Source organism: Carettochelys insculpta, chromosome 1, assembly GCF_033958435.1.
Source record: "Carettochelys insculpta isolate YL-2023 chromosome 1, ASM3395843v1, whole genome shotgun sequence".
Lineage (NCBI taxonomy): Eukaryota > Metazoa > Chordata > Testudines > Carettochelyidae > Carettochelys > Carettochelys insculpta.
The window spans coordinates 269,002,594-269,015,441 of record NC_134137.1 but is presented as its reverse complement, the minus strand read 5'-3'; the positions used below and the strand labels follow the sequence as shown (position 1 = coordinate 269,015,441).

Below are 12,848 nucleotides of genomic sequence, written 5' to 3'. Positions count from 1 at the left end.
TGTGGCAGCAGTGGTGGCAGCATCTAGTCTGAGTTGGGGACTGGGGGGGTGCCTAGCTATAGGAGAGGGGGAGGGCATTGAGTTAGAGCAGGGTAGGCCTGGGAGTGCCTGGCTCTGGGGGGACACAGGACAGGGAGGATTGGGTTATAGAAGGGATCTGGGGGTGCCTGACTCCGAGGGAGGGGAGGGCATTGAGACATGTATTTATCTATTACAGGTAGCTAAAAATAAAAATATAATGTGTCTCTTTGCACTCTCTCAGCTTGGCTCTTTGCACTTTGTCTGTGGCTCTTCATCCCTAAGTTGTTGGCCACACCTGCACTACAGTTTGTGTCATTACAATTCAGTACACATGTACTGCAACTGAAATAATGCATGACAGGATGCGTGGTTACCGTGGTTTATTATGTATTTCTCTGATGTGCTATAAGACATGAGGTCGAAGGCCAAATGCAAGATGCACCCAACCAGCCGATATATGACACTATAACAGCATCACTGTGCAACCTGCTGTTTATTGTGCTTCTTAGTTTTGAAAATGGGTATTAAATTCCAGCCCATAGGGGTTTATGGTCTCATAACAACACAGCATGGAAACCCTGACAGCCAATCAGATTGCTGTTTCCACCTACACCTTTTTATAAGGGCAAATTTTAAAGTAAATTCTTTGCATCCTGCAACCCACCTGTTTGCTGATGATGATGCAAAGGTCTATAGGTAAACAATAATTTATATGCTGTGCAAGTGTGTACAGAGCAATGAAGTGCTCTTAAGAGCTGTGTGCTGCTCAGGCATTCAATCCATGCACAGAAGGAGTTTACTGCAAAGCTGCCCTTCCCACCCCCAGAATTGAGTTTGTCACCAGTGAGCTAGGTCAGTGTTGTATTATTCTTTAATAGTTTCATGAGTGTGATATAATTTAACTAGCTAATGGGACAGCTGCCTCAGGACCAGGTCTCAATTTGTTGTTTATTTGTTTCATGTACCTGGAATGAAAAAGCTTATAGGGTAGAGAGAGGCTGAAAATGTTGTGATGCGGGTTTTTGATTCCCGCTCCACAATAAAGGGTCTGATCATGACTACAAAACTACAACACCCCCAAAAGAAGGTAATAACCATAAATAGCAACAATGGCCAGAGATAGGTCTAAAGAAACACTCTCAAAAGCAGTACTCACTTTTCATTGAGAATTACCAGACGTAAATAAAGTGATGCTATCGTCTGCTAACTCAGAATTTTGTGGGACTGCTGTTACCTACTAGAGTTGCAAAGTAACACCTGAGGCTCTTATAACCGTAAAAGATCAGAGAGGGAAAAATTTCTGGTTTTCCCTCCAGTTTGTTTATCTAGCATATTTGAAGGCAGAGTCTGTCAAAGAGTCAGTTTCCAGGATTGTTTTTCAGGGAGGAGAAGGGAATGGTTGTGGAGGGGGTACTTTTTTCAGTCAGGCGCTGACTTTTTAAAAACTAAGAGGAAAATACAATTGTAGATTTACATAACCTTTGAGGGGACCGTGGAGCAGGCATAGTACTGGGAACTACTTGCAACTGTTTTTAGAAACTGGCTAGCTTTCAAATCCATGGTTTCTATTTAAGGTAAGGGAACAATTTCTACTAATATTTGTCTTTTCATCCTTCTATCTAAGGCCTTTGCCACACATACTAGCCACAGGCATATTTAAACAAAGTTGTTGTGGGCAAGATGCGGCTCTGTGGCAGCATACAGAGATTCCTCTAGTTTTCCAGCTTAAGCCTCACCCAGCTGTAGAGGGCATGACTGAGCTACAGAGAAAATACAAGGGACCACAACCGTCCCATCCATAGGACAATTTGGAGTGGCTGCCCCAGGTCCCGCACTTTGGGGGGCTCTACAGCAGCTGCCTCAACCGTCCTATGGACAGGATAGTCTTCCATATCGAGGCTAGCCAGCAAGGCCCTGGGCAGCCTGGGGGACTACCTCAGGGACCTGTGGCTGACAGTAGGGGTCAGGCCTGTCCGCACTCACTGCAGTGGCAGGAGCCATTGAAAGTGGAGCAACGCATAAGCCTGCTCCTCCCCGCCATCTCCCAGCCAGGGAAGCAGAGCAGAGCGCTCTGGGGCTGGGTCACTCTGCTTCCCACTGCCATCGTGAAGTAGAGCACCCAGCTGAGAGATGATGGGGCAGAGCAGTCTGCTGTGCTGCTCTGTCACCATGGCAATGGGTGTGGGAGGCCCAGTCCCTGCTCCCCTCCTGTGCCAGACCCATCAGTAATCACCTGGGTCGTGTTGCTTAGGGAAGGGGTGCAAAGGGGCAGGAGAGGGCAGAGCAGAACTGGTAAGGGGTGGGGTTTGGGGGAGGAGTAGAGGGAAAGAGTAGAGGTGGGGTCTGCCCAGGCCTCACACTTCCCTTGGCACAGCCATGGGACAAAACTACTTACTTGGTAACCAGCATGGAAGAATATATGTGAGAAAACAGAAATGCAAGTGTGGGGCAAAACTTACACCAATTCAGCATAGCTCGTGCTGCCCAACTGAGCTGTGTGTGTTTAAACTAGTTCAAAATGACCAGTTTGCTTCCAAATGATGCTGTCTGTTCTCTAGTGCAGACAAAGCCTGGAAGTTTTTGTTACTGAGCTGGCTGGTCCGTTCCACCAATGTACATGTCCACCCTGACCACTGGGGAGAGGGGCTGTTTTTTTGGCGTGAAAGCCATGTTAGCAAGTCGTGTTGTATATTGCCTAGAAGGGTTAATCCAAAACAGAATTTGGCCAACATGGTAATCAGATTGTAACAATTTACCTGAACATTGCTACAGCCCTGCCTGGAAACAGCTGTAACTAGTGCCACACAGTACTGCTTCTGATATGAAGAGAGCAAAAGTGGGCTGACAAAACCACATTTAGAACTCATGCGTGGTTTTTCTCCTCCGAAGCTCTGAATAGCCTGTGTGAGCACCTGTCCAAGGGGGGCTCCCCAGGGCTGTAGTTATTATTATTCATTTGTTTTGCAGCAGCACCGTGAGGTTCCAGCTGAGATGAAGGATCTCATTGTGGTACACATCGTGGTTAACAAAATGATGGTCCCTTCCCCAAAATGCTTAAAGTCTATTTATACGATGAGAAATACCATAAACCCTCGATTGAAAGGACTCTGATACAACGGACACTGTCTGCCAGCTCTCCTGCCCCCAGCCCCCAAATAAATGTCAGAGACTCTCCAGAGCCACCACTGGGGCTGGAGGAGCTGCCAGAGCAGCTGGGGCTGCAGGGGCCAAAGGAGCTGAGGGGGAGGGGGCTGCAGTGGGGCGCAAGAGCTCTCCTCCCCCAGACCCATGTGTGTGGAGCATGTCGGCACCCATCTGCCACTGTCTGCAATGGCTCTGAGCAGCAGCCACGGTGTTGGAGGCTGCTGTTCGCCTGGTAGGCTGAGGGCGGCCACGCTCTACCTTCGCGTGAGCGGCTCAGAGATGGGGGCTGGCGGAGCCACAGCACTGAGAGCTGCAGGAGGTGGAAGGAGCCAGCTCAGCTTTCAGCTCCTCTCCTGGTAATTGGGAGAGGGAGATGGAGGTGTGAGGGGAAGAATGGGGCAGGAGGGGGGAAGGAAAGAGGTAGTTAGGAGGCAGGAGAGGGGAAGGGAAAAGGGGGGCAGAGGACAGGAGTTAGTGATGGACTGGGAAGGTCGGTGTTATCATCATACAGTATAACCATTTGGATATAATGGACTTCCGGCAGTAACGGACACCCCTTCCCCCCGTTAGTCCGTTAAATTGAGGGTTAAATATATAAGTAATAGACTTGGCCAACTGGTCCCTGCTGGCTGTTGTTTGTTCCCACACACTGGGCCTACATAGCAGAAATAAGGGGATTTCGAAGTTGGCGGGGTCCTTTCAAAAATGACCCCCATCTACACAAGCCATGCAGGAGTGAAAAGCGGCAATTTCGAACAGCTGCAGCTGGCGGCATGCTAACGAGGCACTGAATGTGCATTTCAGCATCTTATTAGTAGTCTTCAATTTGGCTATTTGCATGGCCATTTCGAAGTTTTGTACCAGTGTAGACATGGCCTATGTGTTTAACAACCCTCCATTGTTTGCCCTGTGTCCTCTCCCTTTGGAATTTCACACCAAAACAAAGATAAAAAGGCAGCAAAAAAAGCACAAACCAGCTTTACAGTCATAATGGAGTTGGTAGTTTGATATACATAGGTTTAGATGGTTCATAATATCAAACGGAATTCATAAATTGCGTACAGATTTTCCAGATTGTCCTTGTCAAGATTAACGGAGCAGGGATACCTCACAAATATGGCAAGTGAGTTCTTTCTTTTTCAAGACAGAGCTTCTGTTATTGCCTCTTACTGATTTAATAGCAAGACAAAAGCAATCAATTTGCTGTGATAGGTTTTTGAACTGTTCCCTGTTACCCGAGCAACTACTTTCAAACCAGATTGAATGGAAGGGCAGCACTCTGATTGAGAATAGCCACTGGACATCAAACAGAGTAACTTCTGTGGTGTAGACACACAGCTTTAGAGGATATCATGCCTGACAGAAGCATTTCCTAATGAATGTGAAATTTCTTTATCAGAAATATTGCTGTGGCTTTGTCTCATTCATTAGTGTTTCACTTGGGATGATCCCAGCTCCCCTCACAAATCTCAGCCTGGATTTCTCTGTCCCCATCAAACAGAATGCAGTTCATTCCACTCCTGTTAGTTGTTCTGGAGAAGCCAGTCTTTCTCCCCCTCCTCCAATCCTGCCTGGATGCCAGCATATCCCTGGTGGACTGTTATTACGGCCTGTCACTCATATTCTATTCCCTAATTCCATGGAGGGGAGATTTAAACCTCAGCCCATCTGCATTCAGTTCTGATTGGATGATTACCCGAAAGCTGCAGGAAGCATTTTTGACAAACAAATAAAAATTCTATATTGCCACTGCTGTCCTGGGATGCTGGCTCATTAGTAAACATGGAAAGGAAGTACATGACTGATTGCAGGGACCTATCTGGGAAATTCTTTTGGTTTTAATTTTTTTGCGAGGAAGAGACTGTTACAATGACTTTTTGCTGAAATTTGATGCTCTTGAAGGCTCTGAAGTCTTGAGTTTGTAGAGTATGGGCAATAGTAGTTGACTCTCCCCTTACACAGGCCCAGCAGTATGTCTAATCCTGACTTGGAGAGACCACGTCTTGGTGTATTTCAATCTGTGTCCCTTCAGTCCAACAGTGGTACCAGTCAGGAGTGTGGTTTTATGTCATGTGGGATTGGACTGCAAACTTCAGTTAATTTTCCACAGGCCCCTGAATAACCCTAAAATATATTGACATTCAATTATTATTATTATTATTATCAAAAGCCATGGTGCCTCTTGCATCTTGAACTCTGATTAACAGTAAGTGAGGCCATCCTAGTTGTGACAGTTGAATCTACATGTGGGAGTCACACAGTGTACAAAATTTTCTCTAGCCAGCCAGCCAGCATGATTCAGATTTTTCATGCCTTGGTAAGTTACAGTAAACAGTGGTTTATTGATGTCATTGATAGATATTGGTAAATTGTAGTTTAAAGTATTGTACATGACACTTCATATAATTCAGACCAGTGGAGAGGTGTGGTGGGAACCAGCCAAACACCAGCAAATTGTTGTGGACACTACTCATTATTTATTAGTTCAGTAAAAACAGAGCCTGTTCTAGGGACAGAACAGCATTTTTAAGAGTTTCACATTCACATTAGGTTTTACTGTAAATTGTTTGTAACTTTCTCATCATTAGTATTTATTATTTGGTTTTGGTGGTATCTAGAAGCCCCAGCTGAGGTCTGAGCCCCATTATTGTGGGCCGTGTACAAACACAGTCTTTGTTTTTAATAACTTGGCATTGAAATAGATAGGACAAAGTGTAGGAGAAATGGAGTACATCCTTCCTTTTCTTATTTAGTGGCCATATGGTTTCAAACTGTCAACACAGATTTTCCCTGATATTTCCTCTCACAATCTTGACTGTCTAATGGAGCTGAAATTATCCCATCCCTTTTATCAAAGAAAGGACTCATTTGCCATTTTCTACCCACAGCCCTTTGAAATAAGCCAGGGAGATTGATTTAGGGCATAGTAGCTCTGCTAGACACCTGCCTTCCATCACAAACCTATGGCCTGCCACACAGGGACTATTGCATTCCTGCCTTCATGTGGATAATCCATTTAACTAGGGAGGATATGTGGGGGAGGGACTGGGTTTTCTAATCAAATAAGTGAGTTGATATCAGAATAATGAAGGAGCAGATCTGTTGCTGAGGTCTGGAAAGGAGCTCTCTCCCTCACCTCCCCAGTAGACTGTGTCTCCTGCAGTTAATTTTCAAATGGTGAGACATTTCTCTAAAGACCCTGGGTTGTCTCTGCAAGATATTTGAAAAGCTCTGGGACATTTAATCATAGAATCATAGAATCACAGAGCTGGAAAGGGACCTCAGGAGGTCATTGAGTCCAGCCCCCCGCCCCAAGCAGAATCAACCCCAGCTAAATAATCCCAGCCATGACTATGTCAAGATGGGATTTAAAAACTTCTAGGGATGGAGAATCCACTATCTCTCTAAGTAAAGCATTCCAGTACTTCTCCACCTTCATGGTGAAGTTGTTTTTCCTAGTATCCAACCTACTGCTCTCCTTCTGTAACTTCAGACCATTACCCCTTGTTCTGCTATCTGTCACCACTGAGAACAATTTCTTTTCATCCCTTTTAGAGCTCCCCTTCAGGAAGTTGAAGCCTGCTATTAAATCACCCCTCAGTCGTCTCTTCTGCAAATTTAATAAGCCCAGATCCCTCAGCCTCTCCTCATAGGTCATGTGCTACAGCCCCTTAATCTGGGATGACCCTCAGGTATCTAGACTGTGGGACAGGAACTGTGCCTTCATCTATGTCTGTACAGCACACTGCCCAATAGGGACCTAATCCTAACTGGGACTCTGCCACTTGGAACTTAGGTACCACTAAGTTCACCTTGCTCACTTTTACATTGTGCTGCTACGATGGGCTCTCGAGACCCTTACAGCACACGCGGTGAGGGACACACCCAGCTACAGTTTCACACGGATGCTGAGATCAGCTCTGCATTGGAAAGCTCAGCTAAGGAATTGCCCACCCACTCTGGAGTTTAAATCCCAAATTGTATCATATTGCAGTGCACAGAGAACTATACAACATAAGCTCAGTGAAATTCACACCCCGCCCCCAAAAGTGGAGGAAGGCTATACACAGCTTTATGCCCACCTGTTATGAAATCCACAAATTGGTTTCAGAGGAAACAAATACAAACTTATTAACCACAAAAGATAGGTTTTAAGCGATTATTAGAGAGAGCAAACAGATCAAAGCAGCTCAAAAACACATTAAACAAACACCAAAACTAATCTTAAGGTGCTAAAGAAACTGGTACACATAGCAAATTCTGAGCCTAAATATTGTTTAGGCAGATTGCAGATGTTCTTGCAAGCAAGCTGCTCCTGTTTGCAGCTTAAAACTCCAGGTATTCTTCCACAGGCCAGAGACCTTTTCAGCTTGGGCTCACTCTTTCCTCTCCCTGCCCTTATCTTTTTCTTTGTTTCTAAGACTGCATCTATGCTTACCAGGGAAGATCGAACACTTAGGTTTGATCTTCCGGGGCGCCTTTTTGTGCATGAGTGAAATGATGCATTCCAGGGTCAATGTCAACCCCTTAACTCCTTGTGAGCGGAAAGGATTAAGGAATGTTGATGGGAGTAGTGCTCCTGCCAACATTCTGCAGTGAGGGCAGGGACCAATGTCAACAGCTGCAAAATCAATGTTAGGTATGCAATTGCCGTACATAAAATCGCATAGCAGCCGTCGGCATTCCCGGTAACTGTAGATGTAGCCTTAGATGTTTCTAGCAGTCATCCTGTGTGGGGATTCTGGTTAGAATGACCCATGATGATGTCACTCATCTGCCTTAAATAGGTTTTACATAAGGCAGGAATCCTTTGTCTTCCAGTAGGAGTCCCAACCCCCAGCCAGTGGAAAAGTACTGTAATTTATCATAGAGTCTAGTATCAAGTGACCCACTCCCATGATCGGGCAGCCATAACATGAAGTGTGTTTGCAGCGCTCCCAGGAAGACTTTTCTGTGAGTGATAAACATCTTCTGAGACCTGTTGTTCTCTCTAATGGCTCTTCCTCACAGCAAGCCATCTAGGCTGATTGCATTCTGTCTGGCAAACGTTCCCAGGTATAAACACACTTGCAATTAATACATAGTCAGTATTCCCTAACTGCAGATACAGAAATGATACATGCATACAAATAGAATAATTAAATTCAATAAATCATAACCTTTCCAATGATCTTTAACATGCCCCATCTCACATAAAATACATCTTAGATATGCTATCACCAAAGCATAAGCATGTCTCTAGGAAGAATATGAGACGGTGTCACAGGGAACATAATATAACTGTTTATTAACCAGGAATATCTGATCACCATGTATAGCATTTGGTCAGAGAGGCAAAGTTCCTCTGAACCTCCCTCTGCTTTTTTAAAGAGGAACATGGGGGCTAACACCAACATATTTCCCCCGTCACATTGAGGTGAAAAATAAAACACCTCAGTTTCTCCTGCCAGAAGCTTTCTGGGCCAAAGGATGATGTCAGTGCATTAGAGGGATGAATCTGACAGGGATACGGCTCCCAGCAAGGTTGGCTGGATACAAACTACTGGGTATACAGAGCAGGCTGAATGACCTTCTACCATGGGCCACAGTGCAGACCAAATGGCCAGCATTCTCAAGTAGTTTGCTGGCGGCTGGTTTTGTGGGTTTGTCTAGAGAGAAGTGAAGACAATGTGCATTCAACAGGTATATAGTTTCAGATGCATCGGGGGAAGGACTTCATTTTTTTTTGCAGAGGAAATACATGGGGCCAGGATTGTGCATGTGTGGGGCAGGAAGGTAAAATTTTCTGCAGCAGAAATGTATTAAGGCTCTTGGTCAATGTTAACTGGTCTTCATTTAGCCTCAGAGCACGGAGAGCTTCAGAAAATCTCTTCTTTTCAAGAGGGCTGTGAAATCTTTAGTTCAAAAGAGCCCAATGCTCACTTCAGTAATGTCCTTGTCAGAGCTTACACTCCCAGAATGATGTAAGGGAGCCCCTGTACATGTGAAAATCAGACCCAAAAGAGTGGTGCGGCCAGTTTTGATCACTCGTTATGTGCATCGTCACACCAAAGGAAAATGTTCAGGGTTGCACTGACCGCATTACTCTATATAATGGTGGCCAGAGTGCTGTGCAGCACGGGAAGGCTGATGGTTAGCGTGCCCAGGCATTTGAAGGGAGAAAATGTGAGACAGAATTAAATATTAATATGGGAGTAGCAAGAAGGAGAGGTGGGTGATTCCTCTAGCAGCTTGCTTAAGAAGGTGGCCCTCCTACAACAACCCCACTCCTTGCAAGGTTTGTCTCCAACTTCTTCTAAATGTGGGCTTCCCTTGCTGCTGTTACACAAGCAAGGGAAGTGTCTGTAGTGAATTCAGAGATGGCTGGAGCCTTCAGGCATTTTGGTACTACCAGGTGATGAAGATGATTAGGTCCCAGTTAAGAGTGGGGTCTCATTGTGCTTTTTGGGGTGCCCAAACTTTTTCTCTTGCTCCCCCCGCCCTTACCTATAATGGTATGTGCCTGTGCTCTCCATCTCTCCCCCGGCAGCCAGGAACGGACTCACAGCCAGGAGTGGAGCTGTGGCCAAGGGCTGGGGAAGAGCTGCAGCCAGGAGCAGAAGGCAGGGGCCAGGAATGGAGAGAGGGGCCTAGCTGTGACTGGGAATTAGAGTCAGTACCAGGGCTGGCACAAAGTGGAGCTAGCAGCAAAGCTGGGCTGGGTGGCACTCCCTCCCTGTCTCCCATTGGCCTGGGCTTGCTATGCCCCCTCCTCCCCAGATGTTCCTCCATGCCCCCAAGGGAGTGTGCCCCATAACTGGGGGGCTACTGTACTAGTTGCTAAACAAATACATAATGAGAGAGCCCCTGCCCCCCTCAAAAAGTTTACAGTCTAAATAGATAAGACAGACAGAAGTTTTATGTATACTGCAATCACCCCAATCAGAATGGAACTGCAGCTCAGGTAGGATTACCAGCATTAGCTTCAGTCATGGCTAAACATAGCAGTGAAGATACAGAGCACAGGCTAGCAACATAGATATGTTCCCAGGATCTCTAGCATGCTTGTACAGCCTGTGCTGGCACCTGTGCCACAGCGATTTTTAGCCATGCTCAGTAGATTAAAGCTCCCTTGAGTATGGCATCCCATGCTGCAAGCAACTCTGAGTGCACGGTTGCCATACCCGAAGAGGGAGAAGGTGGAAACAGGCAGACAGAGGGGGAGTGACTTGCCTAAGGTCACACAGGAGGTCAGTGGCAGAGATGGAATTTACTGTCTGTTGCTGTGTGTTCTCCCCAACACCATGTCTAAATGGCGTCAGATATCCCAGAAATATTCTGCCCAAGCATAATTCCACCCATCCCTGCAGAACAGTGTTCACAATTCACTGCTTAGCTGTAACTAACAATAGTAAGAACACAAGGAAGCAAAAGCAAGGAGGTGAGAGAAGAGGCATAGTAAGAAAAGAATGTGGAAAAAGAGAAAAGGAAATATAATAATAAAAATAGTATAGCTAGGAGTATGTTGGGGAAAATAAAGAGGAATTGTACACTCTTGATTCTACGGTGGTTTTAGTTATCATCACTAGGGAAAGGTGCCTAAATTCTCTGGTGATACCTTATAGGCAGATCAATCAGTCTGGATTTAATGTTGGTAAAATTGGGGGGGAGGTCAAAGAAAAAAATTCTCATAAAGGAAGAGTAGCTCAACTAAAACACAACTAAACTGAGACTCATATCTTTCCTTAATGTATAGCATCTACTCACACAAGCTTCTCATGAAGCAGTAAGTATTCCTATCCTCTTTGGCAAATGGAAAACTGAGGCAGCAAGTTTCAGGACTTGCCAGTACTTGAAGCAGTACAACAGCATAATCTCCCTCTTGGAGAGGCAGTCACTAGGCCATTGGAAGAATTCTTCCATCAACCTAGCACTGTCTACACTGTGGTGTTAGGTTAGCTTAACTACATCACTTGGGTGTAAGGATTTGTCACACCCCAGAGTAATGTAGCTAGGTTGACCTAACTTTTTAGAACAGACCAGGCCCCAGTGACTTCCCCAGTATTACAGAGGGAGAATATCTGGGCTACAGTGGTAGTAGGATAGATTTTCCGTTCTGCAAAGGATTTGGAGATTTCAAAATGGTCAGAATTAGAGTGAAAATTTTAAAATTCTGAAGAAAAATTCCCCCAAAAGTATCATTTCAGGAGCACTTTGGTCTGAGGCAATGTACCTATTCAGCTTTCAAATGGTGTATTATGAAGTCATGTAAAATGAAAAACAAAAACATTCCATTCAGAAGATATCAAAATGGGATGTTCTGGAACTGTCAGCAAGTGCCCTGATTTCAACAAAGTGATTTGATTTTGATGGAACCACATAGTCCAGTGGAAGTTTCCCCAGCCAGTTCTAGTCAGGGCCAGCATTACAGCTCAACAGTTCCTGGTGCCCAAAGTTTGACACGCCTCTTTTTCTAGCGATTCTTCTAGCCACCAGTCTTTCAGATATTACCTTATTATTGATCACATCACTTCCTTTTCAGACATCTGGGGAATGCTGTTTTTAGAATTCTAACCTTTTTTTATTCTTTTCCTTCTCCCTCTTGTCCTTCTCCAGGTACCTTCTGCATCATTTCACTGTGCACGTGTGTTGCTGGAATCAACTTTGAGCTCTCCCGCTATCCCCGCTACCTGTACGGACTTCCAGATGACATCAGTCACGGCTATGGCTGGTCAATGTTCTGTGCATGGGGAGGCTTGGGCCTCACTCTCATATCGGGCTTCTTCTGCACCCTGGCCCCTTCTGTCCAACCTGTCCCCAGGACCAACTGCCCCAAATCCAGACCTGAGAATGGGACAGTGTGCTAAAATAAACAAATAACAAATGGGTGTGTGTGTATATATGTATACACACACATACATATATATATATATATATATATATATATACATATATATATATATATATAGCTATATTTATCTCCAACTGATGCCAGTGCCAAGGTAGAGCTCAGTTCAAATGGCACACACATCACCACAGGACTTTGTGTTGCTTCATTCTTTCCCACAGAGGTGGGAAATGTTTTCTGTAACATGGCTCTTCCATACAACTATTATCTTCAGTACCATAATTTACAGGTCAAGTGAAAATACTGTTGCATCTATCTACTGTCACCCGGGGTGGGAGGGGAAGCAGGTTATGTGGCGGATGTGAAACTTGACTCTGTACAGGACATGGGGAACGAAAAACTATCCAGTGGAAGCCGAGAGAAGAATACAAGCAACAAGCAAAGAAACAAATCACCCATTTGAGTCATCTCTAGAATGTAACCTTTCTGAGGCCATTTTCAAAAACATAGCTGGTGTTCCTTCTTGCCTACAAATAGAGGACAAAATTGATAGAACATGAGGGGGAGAGTTTTCTCTTTGCCTGCCAAACTTAAAATAAAATAAAAATGGAACAAGAAAGAAGAAAAAAACACAAGAACACTTCAGTGGATGTTCTAACAATGTTGTTTTAATCTTCCAGCTGCCTTACATCCAGGCTTAACATGGAGGCTGAACTGCTAACAGAGACGCAGCGGGTGGCCTTTGAAAATGCTGTGATACATGTGTGTATTACTCTATTTTCCCTTTTTAAAAAAAAAAGAAAAGAAAAGAAAAATTTTAAAACATTGAAATGTGATCGTCTGCAATTCATCCATA

The 12,848-nt window shown here is 44.9% G+C and overlaps 1 protein-coding gene across 1 annotated transcript in view; it reads left to right on the top strand.

The window, feature by feature from the left end:
- Positions 1-12,011, top strand: part of TMEM178B (transmembrane protein 178B) — a 386,225-nt gene extending 374,214 nt beyond the window's left edge. The window contains exon 4 of the mRNA XM_075007038.1: positions 11,761-12,011. Within this exon, the coding sequence (XP_074863139.1) occupies positions 11,761-12,011 (251 nt within the window). The remainder of the gene's footprint in view (positions 1-11,760) is intronic.
- The last annotated feature ends 837 nt before the right edge of the window (positions 12,012-12,848 follow it).